This window comes from Mytilus californianus, unplaced genomic scaffold (genome assembly GCF_021869535.1).
Source record: "Mytilus californianus isolate M0D057914Y unplaced genomic scaffold, xbMytCali1.0.p SCAF_4, whole genome shotgun sequence".
NCBI lineage: Eukaryota > Metazoa > Mollusca > Bivalvia > Mytilida > Mytilidae > Mytilus > Mytilus californianus.
The window spans coordinates 2,836,594-2,860,754 of NW_026262690.1; the positions used below are offsets into that span (position 1 = coordinate 2,836,594).

Genomic DNA, 24,161 nt, shown 5'->3' on the forward strand with positions numbered 1-24,161 from the left:
ATTTACACTAACGTAGTCGTCGTTGTTATTTGTTTCAAGCCCCTCAGCAATGTCATTTATGAAAAATATAAAAAAGAAGAGGCGATAAAGCATCTCGATCATTTCCAAATCTTCCATTGCAAATCGTTAGACCAGTGTTGTAACACAATTGCATAAGTAATTTACCGAAGCGGTTAGCGATAGTATCCATCGAACAACGAGTTGGGATATTGGGAATTTCATGATGCCACAGACCATCAATGTACCTATCTAGATTATCAGAATGTAAAATGTCATTAATTAAATCAGTGCGACTATTTAAATCGCCAAACACAAATACGCTACCCTTGTTACAATATTCTAAAAAAATACTCTCAATACAATTGAAAAAGTCACAATCATTAAGTGAATAAAATGACGATCTTTCATGTGGTATATAAACAAAACATATATAAATATCATCATGCATATGAAAAAATTATTTTGTTAGTTTCACTAAAACAATACCATTTGTTAATATTTTTTCTACAACAATACCGTTATAAATAGAAGGTTTACAGTAAACAGAAATACCACCTTCCCTTCTCACTCCAATATTTTTTTTTTCTAGAAATCAATGTGTGATGTATTTGTTTGTAAAAGATGAGATGTTACAATATTGCATTGTACTCATTGTATTATATTGAAGGATTTTAAAAGTATCCGACTATAGAATCATTGAAGGTATGTTGTAAATGTATTCAATCAATGAAGTCATGTTGATTACAGTATATTATGTTTTATCATGTAACCATTGTCATATTCTGCTCAAATTTAGGCATTTCATTAGTATCTTCCAATCTATTTTGGGACGAAGTCTGTATGGGCCGATTTTTACTCTTCAGAAATTTAAGTTTAAATTTGACCACGAAAGCATATGGAAAGGTCGAAAGAAAACCTGCACCGATTCCTTTTAAACTTGTTCCCAAACTAATATTTAGTAAAAGATGACAGCAAATTCCAGCTTGATAAACACAGTTACAATTCTATCTCTAAGTGCAACAGCAGTTTATCTGGGGCTTAGTGTTTTCCTAGGTTTTTATTTGGGACGAAGGAAACACCAGACTGAAAAATGGATTATTACCTGGCTTGTTTTCGATGCACTTATACACTTTACCTTTGTAAGTTGTGTACCCTCAGAATAAAAGAATTACTGGGCGAGTGCCAATTACCCAGTCACCGTCAGTAATTCATAGTTATCTTGGAAATGTTGTATTTATACCATTCTTGTAAAAATTATTTGAGCTGGTGCCTGATCATATAGTATGCATTACATAAAAACTTGACCACTAAAAATATTGAGTGGGCTACCACTTGAAAATTTTAATTTCCATCCCTGTAGCCATATATTTAGCATTGACACAAAAATGGTACATAAATTATTACCAAATATCAAAATCCATGAAACTGTATTTTTTTCTCAACAAGAAATTATATTTTGATTTTTAATTAAAATAGAAGTAGTGCAACCTTTTCAAACTTTTTATATGTACATAGTACAAAGTAAGGGATTAAATAAACAGTTAGTATATGAGAGTTATTCAATGAAAAAGTAATAGCTTTTCTAAAAAGTTAAAAAAGTTATTTATGGAATTTATAGCTTTCTAAAAAGCTTGCAACTAGAAAACTAGTAGCTTTTTAAAAAAACTTGTAATTAGACAAGTAGTTGCCTTTCTAACAAGCTTGTTATTGCTTATTGATAAGCCATTAATTAGCTTGTTATTGGACAGGTTAAGCTGTTCTATTTCTAAAGAGCTTACTGTCTCACAGCTAATAATTTGAATATTGTTCTTATTTTGCATTCTATTTTCATCAGTCTGATGTCACACTAATAAACATAAGTTTCAATTAGCAGACATCCATTTCAATTTTACTAAAAAGATGACTGTCTGAAATCTGATTATATTGAAAATTTGGGGTAATTGGATTTGGTAGTTTCATCCATTCAAATAGTTACTGTTGCAGATAAATTGTAGCAAAGGTACAAAACAATGGCAAGACAAAAACTACTGAAACAATTTTTGGGGTTTTACATTTTTTGCAAATTTTTATTATATGAACCATGGAAAGGAGGTAATATCTTGATCACCAGAATTAAAAAGATGAAAAGATTTGGTACCAATTCATAGGTGTTCTGGTTTTTCCTATGGGCTAATCTTTTTCATCAGACATATACAATGTATAATTTATTTATTTTTTTGTACATTTGTTTATGTTAGAAAATTTTGAACACTTTCCCCTGTACCTGTTTCTGTATTGCTTTCACATGATTCCATATTACATACTGAATTTTTAAAGCAATAGATAGCTTCCACTTAAATACAATGTTAGCACCTCCTTTTCTGTAGTCCAAAACCTATACAAGAACTTGCCATACCTGTTGGTAACACTTCTCTCACATTTGAAAGATATGCTAAAGTCAGACAAGCTTTTTTGAAAGCCAATACTTGTCATGTGAATAATCTATGCATAAAAGATTCTTAGGTTATCCGGAAAGGTAAGCAGATTCTGCTCCACATGTGGCACATGTTGTGTTGCTCATGTAAGTACAAACCTGGTGATAAGTCTAATTCTAAGTAGAAATGACACATTTTAAAAACAGTAATAGTTGTAGTACATGTGTACCAGTAAACTTCATGAAAATAACAAAAAAATGTTTATTGTATTTTCAGGAAGGTCCTTTTGTTTTATTATCTCTTTATGGTACAATCAAAGAGTCAGATCATTTCTCTGCTTCCCTGTGTAAGTATAAGCTAAACACTTTCTTGCAATTTTGGTATTTATAGTGTAATTTTAAATTGATTTTGAAAATTTCCAAGCTAGTCTCCTTTATTTAAAAGGGCATACAGAGCTTTGAGTGTGTAGTCACATATAAGCTTGATGCCTTTCATGTATGCACAAATATTGTCATGATTTAACATATAACAAATTGCCATGGAAACAAACCATGACAAAATTTGTATATAATTTCTTTGATTTACATAACCTTTTAAGTATATTTTGGATTGAAAAAGTATTTGCACACTCAAGAAACAACTTGATGTTTGGGTTGGAATTATGTAAATACTTGAATAAAGATTCACTCAAATTTAGTTTTGTTCTCTAGGCTGAGCACAATGTTTAAGCAAAGGAAATATGGATAAGAAACTGCATAAGTTCAGCAGTTTTCTTTGTTTTCATAAAAGATAAGTGTGTACGATGATATATAGGTGACATCATAACATTAAAAATCTTGTGTATTTCATTTATATTTCTTGATAATATGTATTTCCTAACAAAATTGTGTGCAAATAAATAGCTGATCCTGTAAACTTTATTTTCTTGGGCCAAAACAGGCCTTAATGTCCCTACTCCTTTATACAAAATTTCAAAAGTATTTGATAGATAAAATTGATTTTTTGTCTCATTTCAGATTATAATCAAATTGATAATTAAAAAAAAAATGCAAGACACAATCATTTATTAACTACTATTTAATTATACCCATCATCAATTAAAGTATATTTAAGCCAAAAAGAAACCTTTGAAAGACAGTTCTGATATTTGTTTGCTCAATAAATAAGATTACTTAGTACCATAAAAGCAATCATGATTAAATTTACAATGTTATATTTAATATCAGGATGAAAAAGCAGTCTTTATTTACCAAAAAAGTAATACATTGGGATTACTAATACAATTTCTTTTTACATTATTACTAGGCTTATTGGAACTAGACCTTGGTGGAATAGTCCTGTATTGGATACATTTTAAAAATCAATAAATATGACTTAGCAGTAACTGTTAACTTCTTATAGATAAAAGCAGAGGCAGATTTAGGGGGACCTAGGACCCATGCCCCCTTATGTATACATATATGATAAATGCATAGATTTTTACAAATATCACTCTAAATGTTGGTTTGCTGTGCCCCCTCCTATTTTATTCTCCTAGCCAAAATGTGCATCACATGTTTTTATAGGTAAAAATTAATGTCAATATTTTGTTTTATGAGTGAGATGAATCATGATTGTGTTCAATAATTAATATGCCAATGTTAGGGAAAATCATTGATTAGACCTTAAAATGTATTGTTGAATGTTTCCAGGGAAAGAATATGCTCAAGCTGACAAAAGATGGGGTGTGGCAGACCCAACCATTGTATCTTTAGAAATATTAACAGTATTTTTGGATGGGCCACTATGTGTAATTTTGATCTATGCCATTTTGAAGAAGAAGTTTTATCGTCATTATGTGCAGTTAATTCTGTGTGTTTGTGAATTGTATGGAGGTAAGATCAAACTTTATTAAAAAACCCATGAATAATGTTCTGATTTTATAAAGATTACCTCTAAAGGACACATATTTATATATGCCTTTTCTATATGTGACCATTGAAATTACTGTTGGTCTGTTCTGTATTGATGGAAGGAAGCTTCATTATAATTCTGACTGTTGTTAGAAATATTGTTTTGGATATCAGAATTAATAAGATACCAAATAACTATATGGCAATATTGTAAGAAGAAAAGACAATTCTATGGCCAAAGAAAAAAGTGAAAAGACGAACAACTGACCAAACAATGCTCTGAAAAGTAGACAAATATGAACAAAATTTTGACGGGACGTAAGTCTGGCGTCCGTCGATCTGTCTGTCCCTCTGTCCGTCTGTCTGGCGTCCACATGTTGCACCGTAACTTGAGAACGACTAATCCAAATTTCATGAAACTTAACATAGTTGTTTCTTATGATGCTCAAACGATCTGTATACTTTTTGGTGAAAACTTTTTGAGTTACGGGACTTTGTAACTAAAACAGGGGGTGTTTTTATTTTCACATGTCACATTTCACATTTATCTCAAAAACGAGTTATGATTATTGCTTAAAACTTTACACACTTCTTAATTATATTAATCTAAAGATCTGTATACTTTTTGGTGATGATTCAAAATTTTATTTAAGAGTTATTGATTTTTTTATAAAAAAAGGGGGGTTTTCACATGTCGCGAGGTAACTCAGAAACAATTTATGATTATTGCATAAAACTCACACACAAGACGACAGGTGTATCATGCGCTCGTGGCACTGCTGTTTATTGAATTTGTTATTCGACTTTTAAAAACCATTACAGTATAGTTTCATCCACATCACGAATGATACCAATTATTGACCTTGACTGATTTTTTTTCATGAAAATTTAATAAAGATTAAAGTGCAGTCAGCAAGGTCCCATTTGAATTAGATGGTATTCTTAGTTAATTGCTGTTTTGTTGATGAGCATATCACATGTTTTGGTCTCTGCTGTTTATTTAAAGCAGTATTGAGAACTTCTCCCACTTTATTTATAATATTATGAATTGTGTCTGTAATTTTGTGTACTAAAACTGTAGTTTCTAGGTATCTCTTTTGGCAATAATTAGATTAAGATGTTGTTTTTTTTTAGTGATTTCTTTTGATTGGTTGATTTATGTTTGCTTACCGTCCACAGGCAAATATTTCATACTTGTTCGGACTAATGATATCTTTTTGAATCATAAATACAGTCTTAACACAAACTTAGGTACCAACCCATTGATCATAAATTGAAGGATGTTATTGGAATGCCAGAAAAGAAATTCCCATTGTTGTTGAAAAAAAATAAAACCATGCTGAATTTGATTTCACTAGGTCAAATATCATTTTTACAGCATTACTAAATAATTCAGGGCATTTTTGTTTTGTTTTCAAAGATCTTTTTATACTGATTACCCAATATCTTAAAATGCAAATTTGGTGCTGGATAAGAATTTTTTTTAATGTTTTGTTGCAAACAAAGTATTGTTTTATATGGTTGGAAGTTAATTGGAACATTTTCATAGCTGCCATTAGGTTAAGATTCAAGATCACAATCTTATTTCAAGTTTTAAAATATTCAAAGTTGTGATTTACAAGAAAGGATATGGTGTATCAAATCATGACCCAAATTCACAGCATGTACATAAACAATAGCTGAGGAACAGTGCTTTAATTACAGTTTTTACATCGGATGACCGTGAGGGCATTCTGGTGTATTGCTGTCGCCTAGATTTCCATTACGTAACTTTCGTGTTGGGATTGTAACCAATCTATAAACATGATAAATATGCGGACATTATCGAGTGCAAGATAACATTCCTTATCGTTTGTTATAAATTCATTTTTTCAATGGATACTCCTAAAAATATTTTTTTAAGAACATAAATTAATAATATGAAAAGGTTTTGTCATTAGAAAATATATATATAAGTAAAAAATCTTTAATATCTATGCACAGAAAAAGTGTGTTAACGCATGCGGAAGAATATCTCAAGAACGTTTGCAATCTCCCATGCAGAGTTATCGGTCTTTGCTCTCTCTTAAGGACCGATAACTCTGCATGGGAGATTGAACGTTTGGCGTGGAAAATATGAATGCCTACTCAATTCCAATCTATTAGAAAAAATCGAATTATTACAGAAGAGTGCCCACCATGCACTTGCACTGCACTGTTACTTATAGTAGAATAGAATAATATACAAATGGATGAAAATTATATAAACATGTAACTGTAATATACAAATATGAATATAATATATAACAACAAACCAGAGTATACTGATTTGTATCACTACAATATAATAGTTATTACGATGAGGTTGAACTCCCTGACATTTATTTATCATCCACGCACGAACTTGTCTCAGAAAAAAAAATATATCTGTACATTAACCTCACTTTTAGTATAGAGATGTGATTTTTTTTCTGAGACAACGGTGCTTGTGATCATCCACAAGAACTTGTAGCCATCCGATGTTCAGTACTTAGTACTTTGATTCATCTTGTTCATATCAGACAGTAGCCAAATAACTTAATTTTGTCATTTTTTACTTTTTTGTTATGATAGTATATTATGATAATACAAGTGTGGACACAGATCAGTGTGGATAGTATGATTGGATGTTTGACAGTGTTTTATATGACAAAAGGAGTTCTATGTTTTATGTTTTCTATGTATTAACTGTGTTGCACAATGACAACCAAAATGAGCATTAGGGGTGTTGTTTATGTAATATTTAGTTTTTTATGTTCAACATGGGCATGGAAGAGATACTAATTGCATTAATTACCAAATGATTATGATAGAATATATATGTTCCACATCTTTGATTTTGGATACATTTTGTAGCTAGGGGAGGAACACATAATAGGTTCATTTTTTTCTTAATGTGATTTTTTTATATGGGAGATGGTATCTGAGAACATGTATTTGCTTACTATTTGTATAGTTCTATTTATATTACTTTGTGGGGGATTGTCAGTATCATAAGTAAAAGATTTCGGTTAAATGTGGAAATTGTTTCTCAGTTTAGAAGACATTTAATGTTTTTTAGTAATGACAATGCCTGACATGATGATTGGGGCTAGATGAGCTAGAACGTGAATTTCTATGTTATTTTTTATTAATTCTATGAAAATATCTCCTCCAAAGCTGGTCAAAGCAAAAAAAAGTTTTGACCAGTATGAAAATGATATTAACAAAAGAACCTTTGTGAGCATGCTTCAAAGACTCATAACTAACTACAGTAATCATATGATAAAATGTCAAGTGGATATTATGAACATCTACTTAATATGTCTAAATATCTAAAAAGTTTTAGTATTCAATATGAAAAAGCTATTGCAAAAGTATTCTCTTTTCAGTTTTTTTTGTTATATGGATACAAATTATAAGTGATACCAATACAGTAAGGCAGTTTTGTTATGGTAAGAAAGTGTAGTAATTAACATTTACTGTTAATTCACACAAATTAAGAAATAAACAAATGAATGATAAATGTTGAACATGTACAATGAAATATATTTTAGAAATCAATTAGGCCAGATAGGCCTTATAAATTTTGGTCTTTTTCTTAACATACTGAATGACCATTCACACTCAGGACTGAGTAGCCAGTAGGCAGTACAGATGTAAAAAAAAATGTGGATAGTGTCCACATGTGGACACAGATGATGCCCCCGCTTGCATATCCTATAGTTATAAAGGGACATAACTGAAGAACGGTAAAAGTGACGCTACCCAAATTTGAACTTGATCGGAGTTTTGTGGTAATAAGCATTGTGTGTAAGTCTCATAACATTAGGTTGAGGTTAATTTAAGTAGAGAACAGAAACTCAAAATTCAGCAATTTTTCTATTTGTAAACACGCATAACTCTAAAACGGTTGTGTATAAGTTTTATAACATTTGGTTGAAACAAACTAAAGTTAGAGAACGGAAACGAAAAATTCAGCAATTTTAATGTTTATAAAGGGACATAACTCAAGAATGGTAAAAGTGTCGCCACCAAATTTCGTACTTAATCTTTATTATGTAGTAATAAGCATTGTGTATAAGTTTCATAACATTTGGTTGTGGCAAACTAAAGTTAGAAAACGGAAACAAAAAATTTGTACTTGATCTTAGTTTTGTGGTAATGAATATTGTGTATAGGTTTCATAATGTTTGGTTGGGGCAAACTTAAGTTACAGAATGGAAACTATAAATTTAGCAATCTTTCGATTTATAAAGGGGCATAACTCAATAATGGTTAAAGTGACCCTACCCAAATTCAACTTGATCTGTATTTTATCAGTGGAAGTCAAAATTAAACATTGCATTGTATAAAGCATTGATTGTAGTTGATTCAACTATAATCATGGACAAAGGAAGATAACTCCAATTTTAAAATTACTTGATATTTAGAAGAAAATAAAAATTTAGCAACTTTTCCATTTATAAAGGGGCACAACTCAAGAACGGTTCACCAAAATTCAAACTTGATCTGTGTTTTGTGGTAATAAGCATTGGGTATAAGTTTCATAACATTTGGTTGAGGCATACTAAAATTAGAGAACGGAAACGAAAAATTCAACAATTTTTCCATTTTTAAAGGGGCATAACTCTAGAACGGTAAAAGTGACGCTACCAAAATTCAAACTTGATCTGTGTTTTGTGGTAATAAGCATTGCGTATAAGTTTCATAACATTTGGTTGAGGCAAACTAAAGTTAGAGAATGGAAACCAATTTTAGGACGTACGTACGTACGTTCGTACAGTCGGACAAGGGTAAAACTTAATGCCCCCTTTGCTATGGCGGGGGCATAAAAATAAAGTGTAACAAAAGAACCTAGCATCATATTGCTAGTAGCGCCAGTAGCATTGCTTGGTGAATTTGTGCTTTTTTTTTTTAATTTGGCTAATGGACAAAAAATGTTTGGTTCAAATCTAAATAAAATGCTTTTATCTCCCTATTACTTACATTGTACATAGAATGGATACTACTTTGACAATTCCTTGTACATGAGAGTTGTCTGTCAAATCTTTATTTCACAAAGAATGAATTGCATAACAATGAACTGAGCTCAAAGCAAAGCACTTTAATAATACACTTAGACAATGAGCTCAATCCAGTGATATACTTTGTACTACAGGTCCTTCATGAACATCCTCCTGGCCAAAACCATATCTCACAAACATGCCATACTACATGGTTGGATCTGAAGTCCTGAAAAAGACATGAACTTTATTAACATATTTTGAGTATATACACCGGTTAAAACTTTCACAAATTTGTGGTAAAATTATTCAGCATCTAGCAACTATCAATCGCTTCATGCACAAATTGATATAGGTTGAGTACCCCCCTGTCAGAAATAAGAACATACCTCCACCTAATTTTAGTAAACTGATGAAGAAACATTCAAAACTATAAAATGTTATCTAATAGACTAGCTGCAATGAAATCCCAATTTTCTAAAATGGTAGGTGGAACCTAAAACTCGAAAGATTTTAAACTATGCATTTTAAATATTGCAAATATACATGTAATAATAATTCTTCTCAAAAATTCGCTATATTTTTCCTTACACAATGTATTTTGTCTTTTGTTTTCGACTGTATATTGACCTCTAGATGTCTTTCAATTACATCCAGTTTGGCGTGGGTTGATGTTTGATTGTTGTACATGTTATATATCGACGTGGGATTTGTTTATATAAATTAGGCGTGAAATAATTTTGGTTAACTGAAATCCTTTAACTTACTTCCAAATTAATGTTAATACTGAGGGAAAAAATTACATTGCTAAATAACCACTTTAAAACACATGCAAACTTTTTGAGAGGAAAGCATAATGCATGTAACATCTATTAGATCTTTTTTTTAAACCATTCTAAACTACTGCATGGATTTTTCTAGCATTCCACAGGGTCCGATATTCGGACCCATTCCCAATGGCAAATACCCTACATTTTCCCCAATTTTGGGAGCAAAATTCCCAAAGGATCTCAAAATTTATTTTCATCTTTATTATTCATGACAGCCAACCACTAGCTTTATGCCGAAAATCGCCAACAAATAATGTGTAAATCCGAGTAAAATCCTACCTGACTGACAAAAACAACATTGAAAAACAATGGATGTCATAAACCGAAAATTGAAGACAATTACAATACGGGGTCAGATTCCGGGGGCGGATAAGGGTAATTCCGGGTTTGCCGATCAAATACAATAAAAAATAATAATTCCAGGCCAGTGACAAAATACATGTTGATGATGAAATATAAACACTAGGATTGAAAACCAAAAGATATATGAAAAAAAAGGAGAAAAATCAGGAAATATTTTATACAGAAACACAAAATTACTTTTAGTTCACAAATTTTCATGTCAAAATCCAATTAAATCATATAAATGTGACAGTAATTTTCCTTATCATTAATAAATGTTGATATTACATGTAGATGTTTTTATAGTTAAACATATAACTACAATTCCAACAGGTAATTTCTTCTCAATTTTGAAAGGCCAGTAAAATTCTGGAAGTTTCTTACTTTATTTTCACAATAAAAGATAACTTTTAATGAACTAAACACACTAAAACTCAAATCTGGTATATTTGCTATTTTCCCAATTTCATTGAAAAGCGCGTGAAAAAATTCCCGAACTGGCCAGGGTCCTTTTTCCCAAAATACCCAGAAAAACCCCTGTACTGATAAGTGATAAAGTTTGTTAACTGTTACTTACCTTCAAAAAGGGGGTTGCATTCACTTTACTACATATACATATAAATATAATCAACAATACTGAGTGCAACACCTAGGATAAATATAGGATTGTTTTGTAAGAATAGTTGTTGAAATAAGCAGGCAATATTCAAAGTAGAATAAAAAATATTACAGGACTGTGTTTTAAAGTAATAATCACTTCTGGTACTTGTTACTCAAGCGTAGATCAAATCATTCTAACTTTCGGCAAAATAAGCTTGTTACTTCATTAGAACGTGATGAAATTAAAGATTTCTTGCTGTTGTGCAATACACTGTGCTGTTGCGCAATACACTGTGCTGTTGCGCAATACTTAGTAAATCTGTCGTCAGACTATAAACAAATAAAGTTCAATTAATTCCCAGTCATATTAGAAATTTGTGAAAATGTAAAGGGAGCTTGCATCAATAGTTGTAAACAATTCACTTAAGTTTCATGAGAATTGCTGACAGCATTTTTGAGCTATTGTCCGAAAACTGGAAAATCACCCCTTTTTTAATGAATAAAACCCCATCACTCAGAAATGTAAAATGTAAAATTTATAAAATTCTAAAGGGAGCTTACATCAATATAGATATAAACAATTCACCAAAGTTTCATACAAACTGCTGAAAGCATTTTTGATTTTTGTCCATAACTGGAAAATACCCCCTTTTTTCACGAATAAAACCCTGTAACTCAGAAATGTAAAATCTAAAATATATAAAAATCAAAAGGGAACTCATGTCAATAGATATAACAATTCACCACAATTTCTTGCAAGTTGGTGAAAGCTTTTATTGTCCGAAAACTGGAAAATTCCCCTTTTTTTAATGAATAAAACCCAACAACTCAGAAACGTAAAATCTAAAATTTATAAAAAACGAAAGGGAGCTCATGTCAATAGATATAAACAATTCACCAGTTTTATGCAAATTAGTTAAAGCGGTTTTGAGTTAATGTCCGACATGTTGACGATGGACAACGGTATACCATAGTACTTCCCGTAAAAGGGCGTATAAAAACGACAGGGTGTCATACCACACCAAAACCTTCTGAAGGAAACACAAACTTGGCAAACAAATTTTTTTTTTTTTCATTGACAACCCTGTATAACCTTGCAGCAGTATCGAGTCTACATGCATTACCTTGTATATTTCATGTACATTGAACTTAAAAATATGTGGTAATTGTCAAAGTTAGTTATGTCAGTTATAATTTACACATTTACTGAAACATGCCAGAGAAGTGCATGTACAAACTTTTGAATTTGATCTGCAAACTGGGAAAGCCATCCTTTTTTATGAATAAAATTCCACAATTTATTAAATTGAAAGGGAGCTTGCATCAATAGATATATATAAACAATTAACCAAAGTTTCATGACAAATGACAACTGCTTAAAGCATTTTCGAGTTAATGTCTAAAAAGTAAAAATGGAAATCCCCCTTTTTGAATGAATAAAACCCCTTACATTGTAACTGGATAATGTAAATTCTAAAATTCCAAAACAATCTAAAGGGAGCTCACATCAATACATGAGTATAATCCTATATAACTCTGAAACGGGAAACCTAAAATTTATAAAATAATCAATTCACAACAGTTTCATGCAAATTGGTGAAAGCGTTAAAGAGTTTGTGAACAAAGCATTTTTAGAGTTAATGGGCGTTAACATGAAAATCCCCCTTTTTTAATGAATAAAACCTCACATTTTGAAAATGTATATTATAAAATTCCTAAAAATCTAAAAGGGAGCTCATGTCAGTAGATATAATCAATTCACCAGAGTTTCATGCAAATTGGTGAGTTAGTGAACAACATGCTAGAAACAGACAGATCAGGGCAGACAGACGGACAAAGGCATACCATAATATTTCTCATGAACAGGCGTATGAAAACTGCAGGGTACCATTCCAGGCCAACACCCTCTGAAGGAAACACTATAAGGGAGCTTCCTTTCCATTTTTATGGGGGAAAAAGGGGGGGGGGGGGGGGTAGGATGAAAATTTTTGTCCTGCCTTTTTTTTTTAGTTCGAGATGTAATCTGTCCTGCCTTTTTATTTTTCACTCTTTTTTGTCCTGCCTTTTTTTCTATTAGTTTATCCAGACTTGTTTTTACATAAATTGTCATCCTGCCTTTTTTTTTCAAATTTCATCAGAGTTCGCGAAAACTTATTTTGACCCGTCGGTCATGGGACCGACAAAGCATGATTATTTGTCAGTCCTACAAAATTTTAGCCAGTCCTACAAAATCTCTCAATTTTATCCTGAAAAAAAATTAATAACATATTTTATCGAAAAATAACTTTATTAATATTAGTTTTATTCTCCGCACCCACAGGCAAATTAACAATGAAAGACCAGTTCGGGTCTTCTGATTGTTCTTATTTAAAGTCATCTTCACTATCCATTTCATCATCTGAATCACTTTCTCGGCTGTTACAGTATTTGTTTGCTCCATTGTAAGGTTCAATCGCCGATTGTTTGCCAGGGATGGCTCTATGGACAAATTAAGTAGGCCACGTGTAGATCGCCGCTTTGGTTTGTTTATAATAAATCTGTAAACCAGTACCGGAAATTGGCAGCGGATACATCTGATAACCGATGTAAACACTTATTGGAAACAGTTGCGGTACATCTAATAACCGATGTAAAAAAGTGCCGAAATATGCACTACAACGGCCGTTTTTACATCGGTCATTGGGACCGGCCCTAGCCTTCAAAATACTGGTCCGAGCCTCATTTTGACCGACAGGACCGACCATTTTCGTGAACTCTGATTTCATCCTAGACCCCCCCCCCCCCCCCCCTAAAAATCAAATGGTAGCTCCCTAAGTTAGCAGACAAATTATTTTATTTTTACATTGACAAACCTATATAACCTTGAAGTATTAAGTTCATATATTATCCCGCATATTATTACATGAACATTGAACTAAAACAAATTGTGGTCATTGTCAAAATTATAATTTACAGTTTACTTTTCCAATGCTTTTAATTTAAGATTAGGGCATTAGCTGGTCCCATATCAGATAGATGATATTTGCCCGTCCAAAGTGGATGTGCTGCTTCGTTGCTTCTGGAGTCGACTGGATCCATATAAATCAAGCCTCAATTTATTCATTTTTCTCTTCATTTAAGTAAGTTTGATCAACCTGCCACCCGTTATCTTCTCATATTTGGACAGTTTTCACATTGACCCATCCAGTGGCGGATCCAGAATTTTTCATAAGAGGGTGCCCACTGACTGCCTAAGAGGGGGCCTGCTCCAGTCATGTTTCAGTGATTCCCTATATAATCAACCAAATTTATCCCACAAAAGGGGGGCCTGGGCCCCCTGGTCCCCCCTAAATCCACCTCTGCCATCAATACTGACATTTTAGAGGGTATGAATGCCCTTTACCGTCAGGCGTCTAACGGTCATTTTCGGCTACCGTTAGCGTCAAATATGTTCACATTTTACCGTGATTCGTCAACATATCCTTATCATGATTCATCAGAGGTCTCAAATAATAATCGTTACCGTTATTTTTGGCAAAAAATTAACGTGATTCGTCAAAATCTGTCAGTTTCTTTATCGTCTTGAAGAAAGTCTTCATTTGATCGTCATGCACCAAAAATTACCGTTAACGTCATTTGGCAAGATTTTTTACCTTTATTCGTCATGAAGGTACCCCCATTACCACCCTCATTTTAACTTTCACTTTATAAGAATGTCACATGACCAACATTATGGGAACTGATTTATGCAATTGACCCTTATTCAATAGGAAAACAATCTATAAATCAAGCCTCAATTAGTTCATTTTTCTCTTCATTTAAATAAGTTTAATCGACCTGCCACCCGCTATTTTCTCACATTTGGACAGTTTTCACATTGACACATCAATACTGGTATTTTTACTTTAACTTAAAAAGAGTGTGACATCACGGGTGAAACTTAACTTTGTAAGGCCAGTAGCCAGCTGGGTTACTTGACTTGAAAATCAGTTAGCCCAGACAAAAAGTTAGTAGCCCAATTTATTTCACTATGAGTATCACTGGTGAAGCCCGCATGCGGGCTGAACTTGCTAGGGGGTTTGGGGGCATGCCCCCCCCCCCCCCCCCCAAGAAAATTTTGAAATTTTAGACTCAAAACCCTGCATTCTGAGCATACCTGGAGGTGATTTAGATGCTTGGGAAAATGTAAATTTTGTCTTTTTTTTGTTGTTGACTTGAATCAAATTTAATAAAAAAAATAATCATTTACAAAATGGGAATCTTCATACCCTGTGTACCAGTTTTTTTTTAATATCTTTTTAAGACAACTAAAGAATTCTCTGTCCTTAAATACATGTAGATGATCGATGAAATATTTAATTTTATTTCTTTAATAATCTAATTTATTAAATATCTTGATCGATTTATTTTGCGTAACTACGTACATTTGTAAACAAATGACCCCCATTTTTTCTCAAAAGACTTGTACACGTATTTCAAAAGCATTGTCATAAAATTGATATCTCCTCTGATTTTCTCTTTTTTGTAAACTGTTCAGTAAGTAGGAAACTAAAATCATTTTGAACTAATGTTATTTATTTGTGGTCGACAATACTCTTCTTTCGTTTTTGACCTTCATTCTCTGGACACCACGTGGGCTTTGAAAAGGGAACTACAAAAGGTACTGTTTTCCAGATTCTTATATATAATATAACATTATATATTATACGTTCTTTTATTTGACTGATATTATTTCATAACATGCTATTGTCATCTTCTCTGAAATTCTTCGCTTTCTTGAAGCCAAAACCGAACAGGGTATTTGATCGCTTCATATTGTAAATGACCATCGGAACGTCTCTCTTGTTATCCTTGCAAACATACAATACTTTCCGGACTTTAAATAGACGACCAATCAGTGACCTGAATTAACGTGAACTATATTTAGTCAAAGGTAAACTCTGCTTTTACATCCTTGTTTATCGCAACCGCGACTTTGCGACAATACGACTTCAGACACTTGCCTGTATACATTTTAAAAAGATTTTTTTTCTTTTTGAATTTATATTTTTGTCAGTTAAGTATCTGGCACTTGGAGCCACGGTAAACAGCGGATTTCCATCTGTCGGTACTTTGTTTTCAATTTGCCACCTGGGCTACCACAACTGAATAAAAAGATCGCCCAGGTCAATTTCTGGTCGCCATGGGCGTCCGTTAAGTTTTTTCCCTGGACATGACCAACAGAAAAAGTAATTTTCAATGCATTATGGGAGCTGATTTATGAAAATGACCCTTATTCAATAGGAAAACATAATCTAACACCTCGTTCATTTATGATGCAAATAAGCTGAATGGCCGATTGTGTTCAATTTGAAAATAAGAGAGTTAAAATGCAGGAATCGCAAAAACAGATGTTGGACATCAGAGTAATCTCGGCCTATGAGTATGAGTTTTAGGCAATTTGTAGTGGGGAGGGTTCAAGGGAAGCAAATGCTCTTTAAATTATGCATGTTTCAAAAATTGGGGAAAAATTACAGCGTTGAGTCATTTTTTTCAGACTTAATTTAAATAATTTAAATAATGACTAATGTAGACTTACCTTCTAATTCTATAAAAAAAATCACAACTACTGAACAGGAACAATCATGGTACTTTTTTGTCTATGAAACTACACTATGACATCTGATCTTCAAAACCTACAAACAGACACAGAAATATCATCAAATAGTGAAATATAAGATTGATTGCACCTTGAATGGATAGTTCCGACACGTGTTACATGGGGAGCCCGTTTGTTTCCAAATAATAATGTCACGTGATCACGCACTGACCGTCACAAATTTTTATCCTCCGCCATTATTCGTATTACACAATATTACTGTACTTGCACAATTCACAAATGCATAACCCATTATCTTGCGGACATGCAATGGGAATGTGCACGGTTATCAAAAACTACAAAAATATTGCATGTACAGTTAATGAAGAAGTTATTTCATCAAATAGATATTTAGATAAGATTTTCACTCATGTCATGACATAAATTGACTGGGTGCCATCGCCATCGGGGATAATTGATAAATGGGATTAAATTGACCGCCAAGAAGGTGTAGATAACCACCTCTGGAGGACCTTAACATTAATAAGTAATACTCACCAAAATTTCTCTATAATTAACGCTATTTTCTGTTGGAAAATTTCAGAAAGATGCTGATAAACTTATTTGGTGACACAGATTATTTTCTTGTTTTGGCGCGAAATATATTCTTACTCTTAATGCTTGACGTAACAAAATTTGTATATAAGTATATTTTACTAAAGCTCAGCGTAAATATGCAGAAGCATGACAATACATTAATGATAAAATGTGTAAATATTTCTGTAAAAGAATATAATTTAACTTTCCCAGTATACTTCACTTAGAATTACATTTGAGCGCAAGAAAGTCTCCTTGTGAATAGGCCCGGGGTCGAAGTTCAACATACAATGTATCAACGGAAATTTTTGCGTGTGCTTGCGTTGCTTTACATCGAGGCTACAGCTTTTCAACCAATCGGGGAATGTTTACCTAGGGCATACATCTATTTTTACTGCAGGTTTTGACATGTTTAAATCGGGATTATAGCCGGAAAAATGGAATGTTGTTGGTAAATACAAAACAGAAAATGATGAACACTTTTAGCAAAAGATAAATTGGATCGGGGGTCTGTGAATTCACATTATTTGTACATCTCTCCTTACTCTTGGGAAGCGTGTGCTTTACATCGAGGCTTGCGTTGCCTTACATCGAGGCTTACATTGACGCCATAGTAGTTCAACCAATCGGGGAATGTTTATTTGGGGCATACATCTATTTTTACTGCAGGTTTTGGCATATTTTAATCGAAATTAGAGAAAAATGGAATGATGTTAGGAGATATAAAACAGAAAATGATAAATATTTTTAGCAAAAGATGAATTGGATCGGGGTTCTGTGTATTCACATTATTTGTACAACTCTCCTTACTGATGGCAAAAAATGGAATTTCCGTGACCTAAATGGTTCGCGAAAATTAATATTTTTATATATATATAGTAAAAACTTATTTAAATTAAAGATAACCTTATAAAGCTAAAATACAATTGGAAACTTACAAGTCTATCTAATGTTGTTCTGTTATACATCTTCAATGTAATATATGCTATGTAAATGTTTTGTTAAATTTGGACAGGTTGGATGACGTTTTGTCCAGAATGGCTAACAAAAAGTGAGAACCTAGATACCAGTAATGTTTTGTATCTGTGGATCTACCTGGTCTTCTTCAATGGTGTGTGGGTTGTCATTCCACTCTACCTGATGTGGCATTCCTGGGTGGAGATGAAACACTGTATGACAACATCAGCTGTAGCAGACGGAGGTCATGGCACAGAGGTCACAGAAACAACAACAGTCACCACAACAACCTCTCGTCATAAATATAATACTAGGTCTAAAAAAATAGAATGACAATTATAAAAATTGTATCTCGTTCCAAATTAGATATATTAACCTGCTATTTAAGTCGAACACTACCTTAAAATTTACATACTTGTAAACATATTTTGTAGCCAAGAACATTCAAATGTAAAATAATACATATATGTTACAAAAAATTTGTTCCAGCGTGAAATTTGTTCTGCTGGACTTTATATCACAGAAAATATGTTCCAGCACTGTAAAATTCGTTCCGGAACTAATTTTATGACCAAATGTGAAATAAGTTCCGGAACAAAAATCATAGCTCCATGAATTTTTTTCCAATTAATATTAAGAGTTTTAAAAAGTTAATTAAGTTCTTGTGATATTTGTTTTAAACAAACGTGTACACATTTCATAGAAATCAATGAATAAGTTCCGCTCAAACCTATTTTCACAGAAAATAAGTACCTTTGCAACAAATTGTAAGCGAAATATTTTCTTGTTACATTTAAATTATAATGCAAGCTGAGTGCTGTACTGAGTGTGCTTGCATGGGATACATTTGCAATTGAGGGCATGACTGTAACTAAAGGATGAAGATAAGAAATAAAAGCGATGGTAATGTATCATAATTTGTATTTATGTTTTATGTGGTATTCCTCCTTGGTTTTTGTTAACTGTCATGGCCGCATGTTCTAGTCATACATGTACTTAGGTCATAGCACAGTTTCAAAAGTGTGTGTCTTTTGTTTCTACATGTCTTTTGATATAACTGATCAGTCACTTTGTCCTTTTCAAATAAGTACATATGTTCATCTTTAACTATACTTTTTTTCTGAATGATTGAATTTTCTTATTCTACTCTTTTCTCGGTGAAAAGTGTCATTTTGATATTTTTTACGAAGTATATAATTAAACATTTGCTATACTCCATGGGATCCAAATTGGATGATTTACACTTTTTACTTTTTTTTATTATTGATATAATACTTATTTTTATAATGCACTTGAATGATAACTTTAAACTCACTGATGACAAATGCTCAGTATATAAGATAACTTGTTTAACCAGTGGAACATATTTCACAGACAAGGAACTTATTTCACCAGGTGAGGAGCAAATCTCACAAACCCAGAACTTATTTCACCAGATAAGGAACAAATCTCATAAACCTGGAACTTATTTCACCAGGTAAGGAACAAATTTCACCAACCCGGTACTTATTTCACCAGGTAAAGTGTGGAACTTATTTTATAGAGATGTAACAAATTATATAGAAATCATCTGTGAAAAAATTTCTCCCAGAACATATTTCCTGTGATATTAGTTCCACTGGAACTTTTTTCACAGGAACAAATTTTGGCTCACATATACATATGCTAGTCTCTGTTTGAATGTAATCAAAAACTTTACATTATAATCAAATGTATTATGTTATTACTGTTTTACTATAAGATTTACATCTATGCAATTGATATATTTACTTCTGTGTACTAACTTTATTATGGGCAGCATTACTTTAATTAACTGTAGATTTTATGCAGTTTTGTAACATTTTTTTTTTAATGTAAGAAACTAAAATACTGATGTATTGACTTACTGCACTTTTTCGAGCTATGTTAACAGTAATACATGCTCTCCCAGAATAGATGATCTCATCATTCAGTTTCTTTTCAGCATTATTGACACTTTTATGTCCAATAGATCCTACCTCAAGATTATTTCAATCAAATGAGAGTAATTGTGGCCTGGTTCAGTTCTTATGCACACACAAAAGATCAGCATTCATTTTGTCACAGTGTTTTTGAAGATACAGAAAACATAAATTTTCCAATTATACTGTTTCACCACTGGCTATCATAACCCAATTAAAAGAGTCAAACAATAGGTCGATTTGTAATAAACAAGTAAGTTTATTCAATGTGTTTTGAATTCAAAAATGTGATTAATTTGGAAGTAACAATGCTAATTTTTCGCATGTATGTAGCATAAACTATAAAAGTAAAAGTTTTTTTATAATTTTCATATTATGTGTTTGGTTGTAAATTTTGAATAACTTTGTTGCTAAGCATTATTTTCTCTAATTTTTAGCTCACCGGGGCCCAAAGGGCCCCATGTGAGCTTATGCCATCACTTGGCGTCCGTCAGCCTCCGTCGTCTGTCGTCGTCGTCGTCTGTCGTCGTAAACTATTTCAAAAATCTTCTCCTCTGAAACTACTGGGCCAAATACCTTCAAACTTTAACTAAATGTTCCTTAGGGAATCTAGTTTATAAATTGTATCCGGTGTTTTGATCCATTGACAAACATGGCCGCCATGGCTAAAAATAGAACATAGGGGTCAAATGCAGTTTTTGGCTTATATCTCAAAAACTAAAGCTTTTAGAGCAAATCTGACATGGGGTAAAATTGTTCAGTTGGTCAAGATCTATCAGCTCTGAAATTTTCAGACGAATCAAACAATCCATTGTTGGGTTGCTGCCACCGAATTGGTAGTTTTAACAAAATTTTGCAGTTTTTTGTTATTATTGTGAATATTATTATAGATATATATAAACTGTAAGCAGCAATGATGTTCAGCAAAGTAAGATCTACAAAAAAGTTTATATGACCATAATTGTCAATTGACCCCTTAAGGAGTGATTGCCCTTTAAAGACAATTTTACACAATTTGTTCATCAAGTTTGCTAACATTTAAAAATCTTCTCCTCTGAAACTACTGGGCCAATTACCCTCAACTTTTAACTAAATGTTCCTTAGGGTATCTTGTTTATAAATTGTATCCGAAGTTTGTATCCATTGACAAACATGGCCGCCATGGCTAAAAAAAGAACATAAGGGTCAAATGCAGTTTTTGGCTTATATCTCAAAAACTTAATCTTTTAGAGCAATTGTGACATGGGGTAAAATTGTTCAGTTGGTCAAGATCTATCAGCTCTGAAATTTTCAGACGAATCGAATAACCCATTGTTGGGTTGCTGCCACCGAATTGGTAGTTTTAACAAAATTTTGCAGTTTTTTGTTATTTTGAATGTTATTATAGATATATATAAACTGTAAGCAGCAATAATGTTCAGCAAAGTAAGATCTACAAAAAAGTTAAATGACCAAAATTGTCAATTGACCCCTTAAGGAGTTATTGCCCTTTAAAGACAATTTTACACAATTTGTTCATCAAGTTTGCTAACATTTAAAAATCTTCTCCTCTGAAATGCAGGTGAGCGATTCAGGCTCTTGAGAGCCTCTTGTTACCATTTTCAATTAATTTGATTATTCCGTGTTTTGATTTCATAAATCCCCCAGTAATATTTTCTGCTTAATTTGCATGTCAATAAATACAATTTTACTTTGAATCAAAATATTCCAAAGTATCATACAGACCAAAGATCAAAGGTCATCTGGATGTCTTTTTTAGAGTTGTACATTGTGATGTATTTTTTATACAATGAACATGTTAGGTTGTAAAAGAAGGGTCAAAGAGGGGTTGTATTATGACAGTACTGAGGAACTAGAGAACTTTAAAATCATACATTTTTATGGGATGGGCATCCTTTAAAAAATGCTCTTTAAATGATAACATTTTAATTGTGTTCAGAATGAACAGTATTTCTTCCATGGCATTGAGAAACAAGCAATATAATGACACTGCAGCTGTGTTATTAACAAATCAATTCACATGTTTCTGGAATATTTGGTTGTGTTTCAATACATATTGTATTTATAGTTTGTTTATATTGTTTTAGTAGCGATAGTATATATTGATAAAGCAATGAAAGTACATGTATATGTACCTTTTTAGCTCATCTGGCCCAAAGGGCCAAGTGAGCTTTTCTCATCACTTGGCGTCCGTCGTCCGTCGTTGTCGTCGTCCGTCGTCGTCGTCCGTCGTCGTTAACTTTTACAAAAATCTTCTCCTCTGAAACTACTTGGCCAAATTAAACCAAACTTGGCCACAATCATCAGTGGAGTATCTAGTTTAAAAAATGTGTCCGGTGACCCGGCAAACCAACCAAGATGGCCGCCATGGTTAAAAATAGAACATAGGGGTAAAATGTAGATTTTGGCTTATATCTCTGAAACCAAAGCATTTAGAGCAAATCTGACGGGGTAAAATTGTTTATTAGGTCAAGATCTATCTGCCCTGAAATTTTCAGATGAATCGGACATTCTGTTGTTCAGAGCTCCAGATAAGAATTCACAAATTGGGGTTTTTACCCACCATTTTTTTTATGTAATTGGGTGATAAAGTTTTTTAATTGCATTATCAATTCCAATTCACCCCTCAAGCAAATATCAAATTGGGTTTTTCACCACAAGCTCCTTAATGTATTGGGTTTTTTCATCAACACAATATTGAATATTTAGGCATGTTATAATCACATTATATCAACCCCAGATGTGTTTCCATCATAAATGTGTTTCTTTCTTTGTAGAATATGTGCTAGCTGCATGTTTTATTTGGTTTATTCACTGACGAGCAATTGTACATTTAATTTGTGTCCCGTTTTAAACATTCTGTCAGCTTTGTATTTTCTCAAAACTTATGTAAACTGCAGCTGGTGTCACTAGTTGGACAGGAACTAATTGCATGCCTTTCTAGATCCCATATGATCACCCTACAGTTTAATTATAGTTGGGGTAGGTGTGGCTAAGTGTTTAGATTTTTGTGTAATATATGTGAAATTTAGGTGCTGTAAGAAAGTTTTGCCAGTCCTTTCACCTATTTGCCAGATCTACTTTTTAATAAAAATAAAAAGTAGTTTCCAGATTTAAGATATACCCCCAAAACCTTGAGGTTTATAGGGTGGTTTATAATGACGGAGACCACATTCAACTTAAATTTACAAATAATTCTGCAACATCAAGTAAATAAATGACAATGTTATACTGCACTTGCCAATAAGACAACTATCTTAAGCATCTAGAACAATTAGACCAAAAACAAAGAAAGTGTCAAGCTGCATTGACGTAAACAACGGATATGTGTATTCACTCATCAACTAAAATGAAAAAAATAATATATAAACTGTTTTCGTTTAATTCAATTTACATAAATCTGGGTTAAGTTGTCCCTTATCAGAACTTTTGGTTTCCGATGCTTTCAAACTACATATCATGTCATAATTGATTTGGCCTTTCACTTTTTCCAACTGATTTCGTTTTTGACGGAACCCCGTGTTTATCGCTCTAGCAATGTTCTCGTTATGGTTAGCAAACACGCCCGTGCGTTCAATGGCTGCTTCCTAAAATCACTAGCTGAGTCTTGTTATCATCATAACTTTCCCTCAGCTATCAAAAAGAAGCCGAAAACATGCTTCTATTCAATATTTTTACCGGACATTTACTTTCGTTTTAATTCATTGTATGTTATGATAAATCCCGAGCAATTCGAAAAAATATGACAGCAAGTCACACGCTAATTGGATAAACGCCGAGAAGATCGAAATGTTTTCATAAACACGTGTACCTTTTGAGCAACGGAAAATTCCACCAGGGACCCATTACAGCTACTTGATGCAGGGCTTTATTTTTAGAACGAAAGGACATTTCCAATTATAAATATTATAAAAATAGTTTTCCGCGACGACTGTATTCAAGTAAGGGTAAATAACGCAAACGATAGCGAATAAAAGCGTTAAGAACCCATGTTTTTGGCATATAATTGGGTTTTCTTTTGAATTAATT

General features: G+C 32.6%; 1 protein-coding gene across 1 annotated transcript; it reads left to right on the forward strand.

Moving 5' to 3' along the window:
* Positions 1 to 892: 892 nt before the first annotated feature.
* LOC127737297 (emopamil-binding protein-like) lies at positions 893 to 19,109 on the forward strand. The gene is made up of 4 exons (XM_052247886.1): positions 893 to 1,139; positions 2,691 to 2,760; positions 4,106 to 4,288; positions 18,251 to 19,109. The coding sequence occupies exons 1-4, from the start codon at positions 966 to 968 to the stop codon at positions 18,523 to 18,525; spliced, it is 702 nt and encodes a 233-aa protein (XP_052103846.1). The 5' UTR covers positions 893 to 965; the 3' UTR covers positions 18,526 to 19,109.
* The last annotated feature ends 5,052 nt before the right edge of the window (positions 19,110 to 24,161 follow it).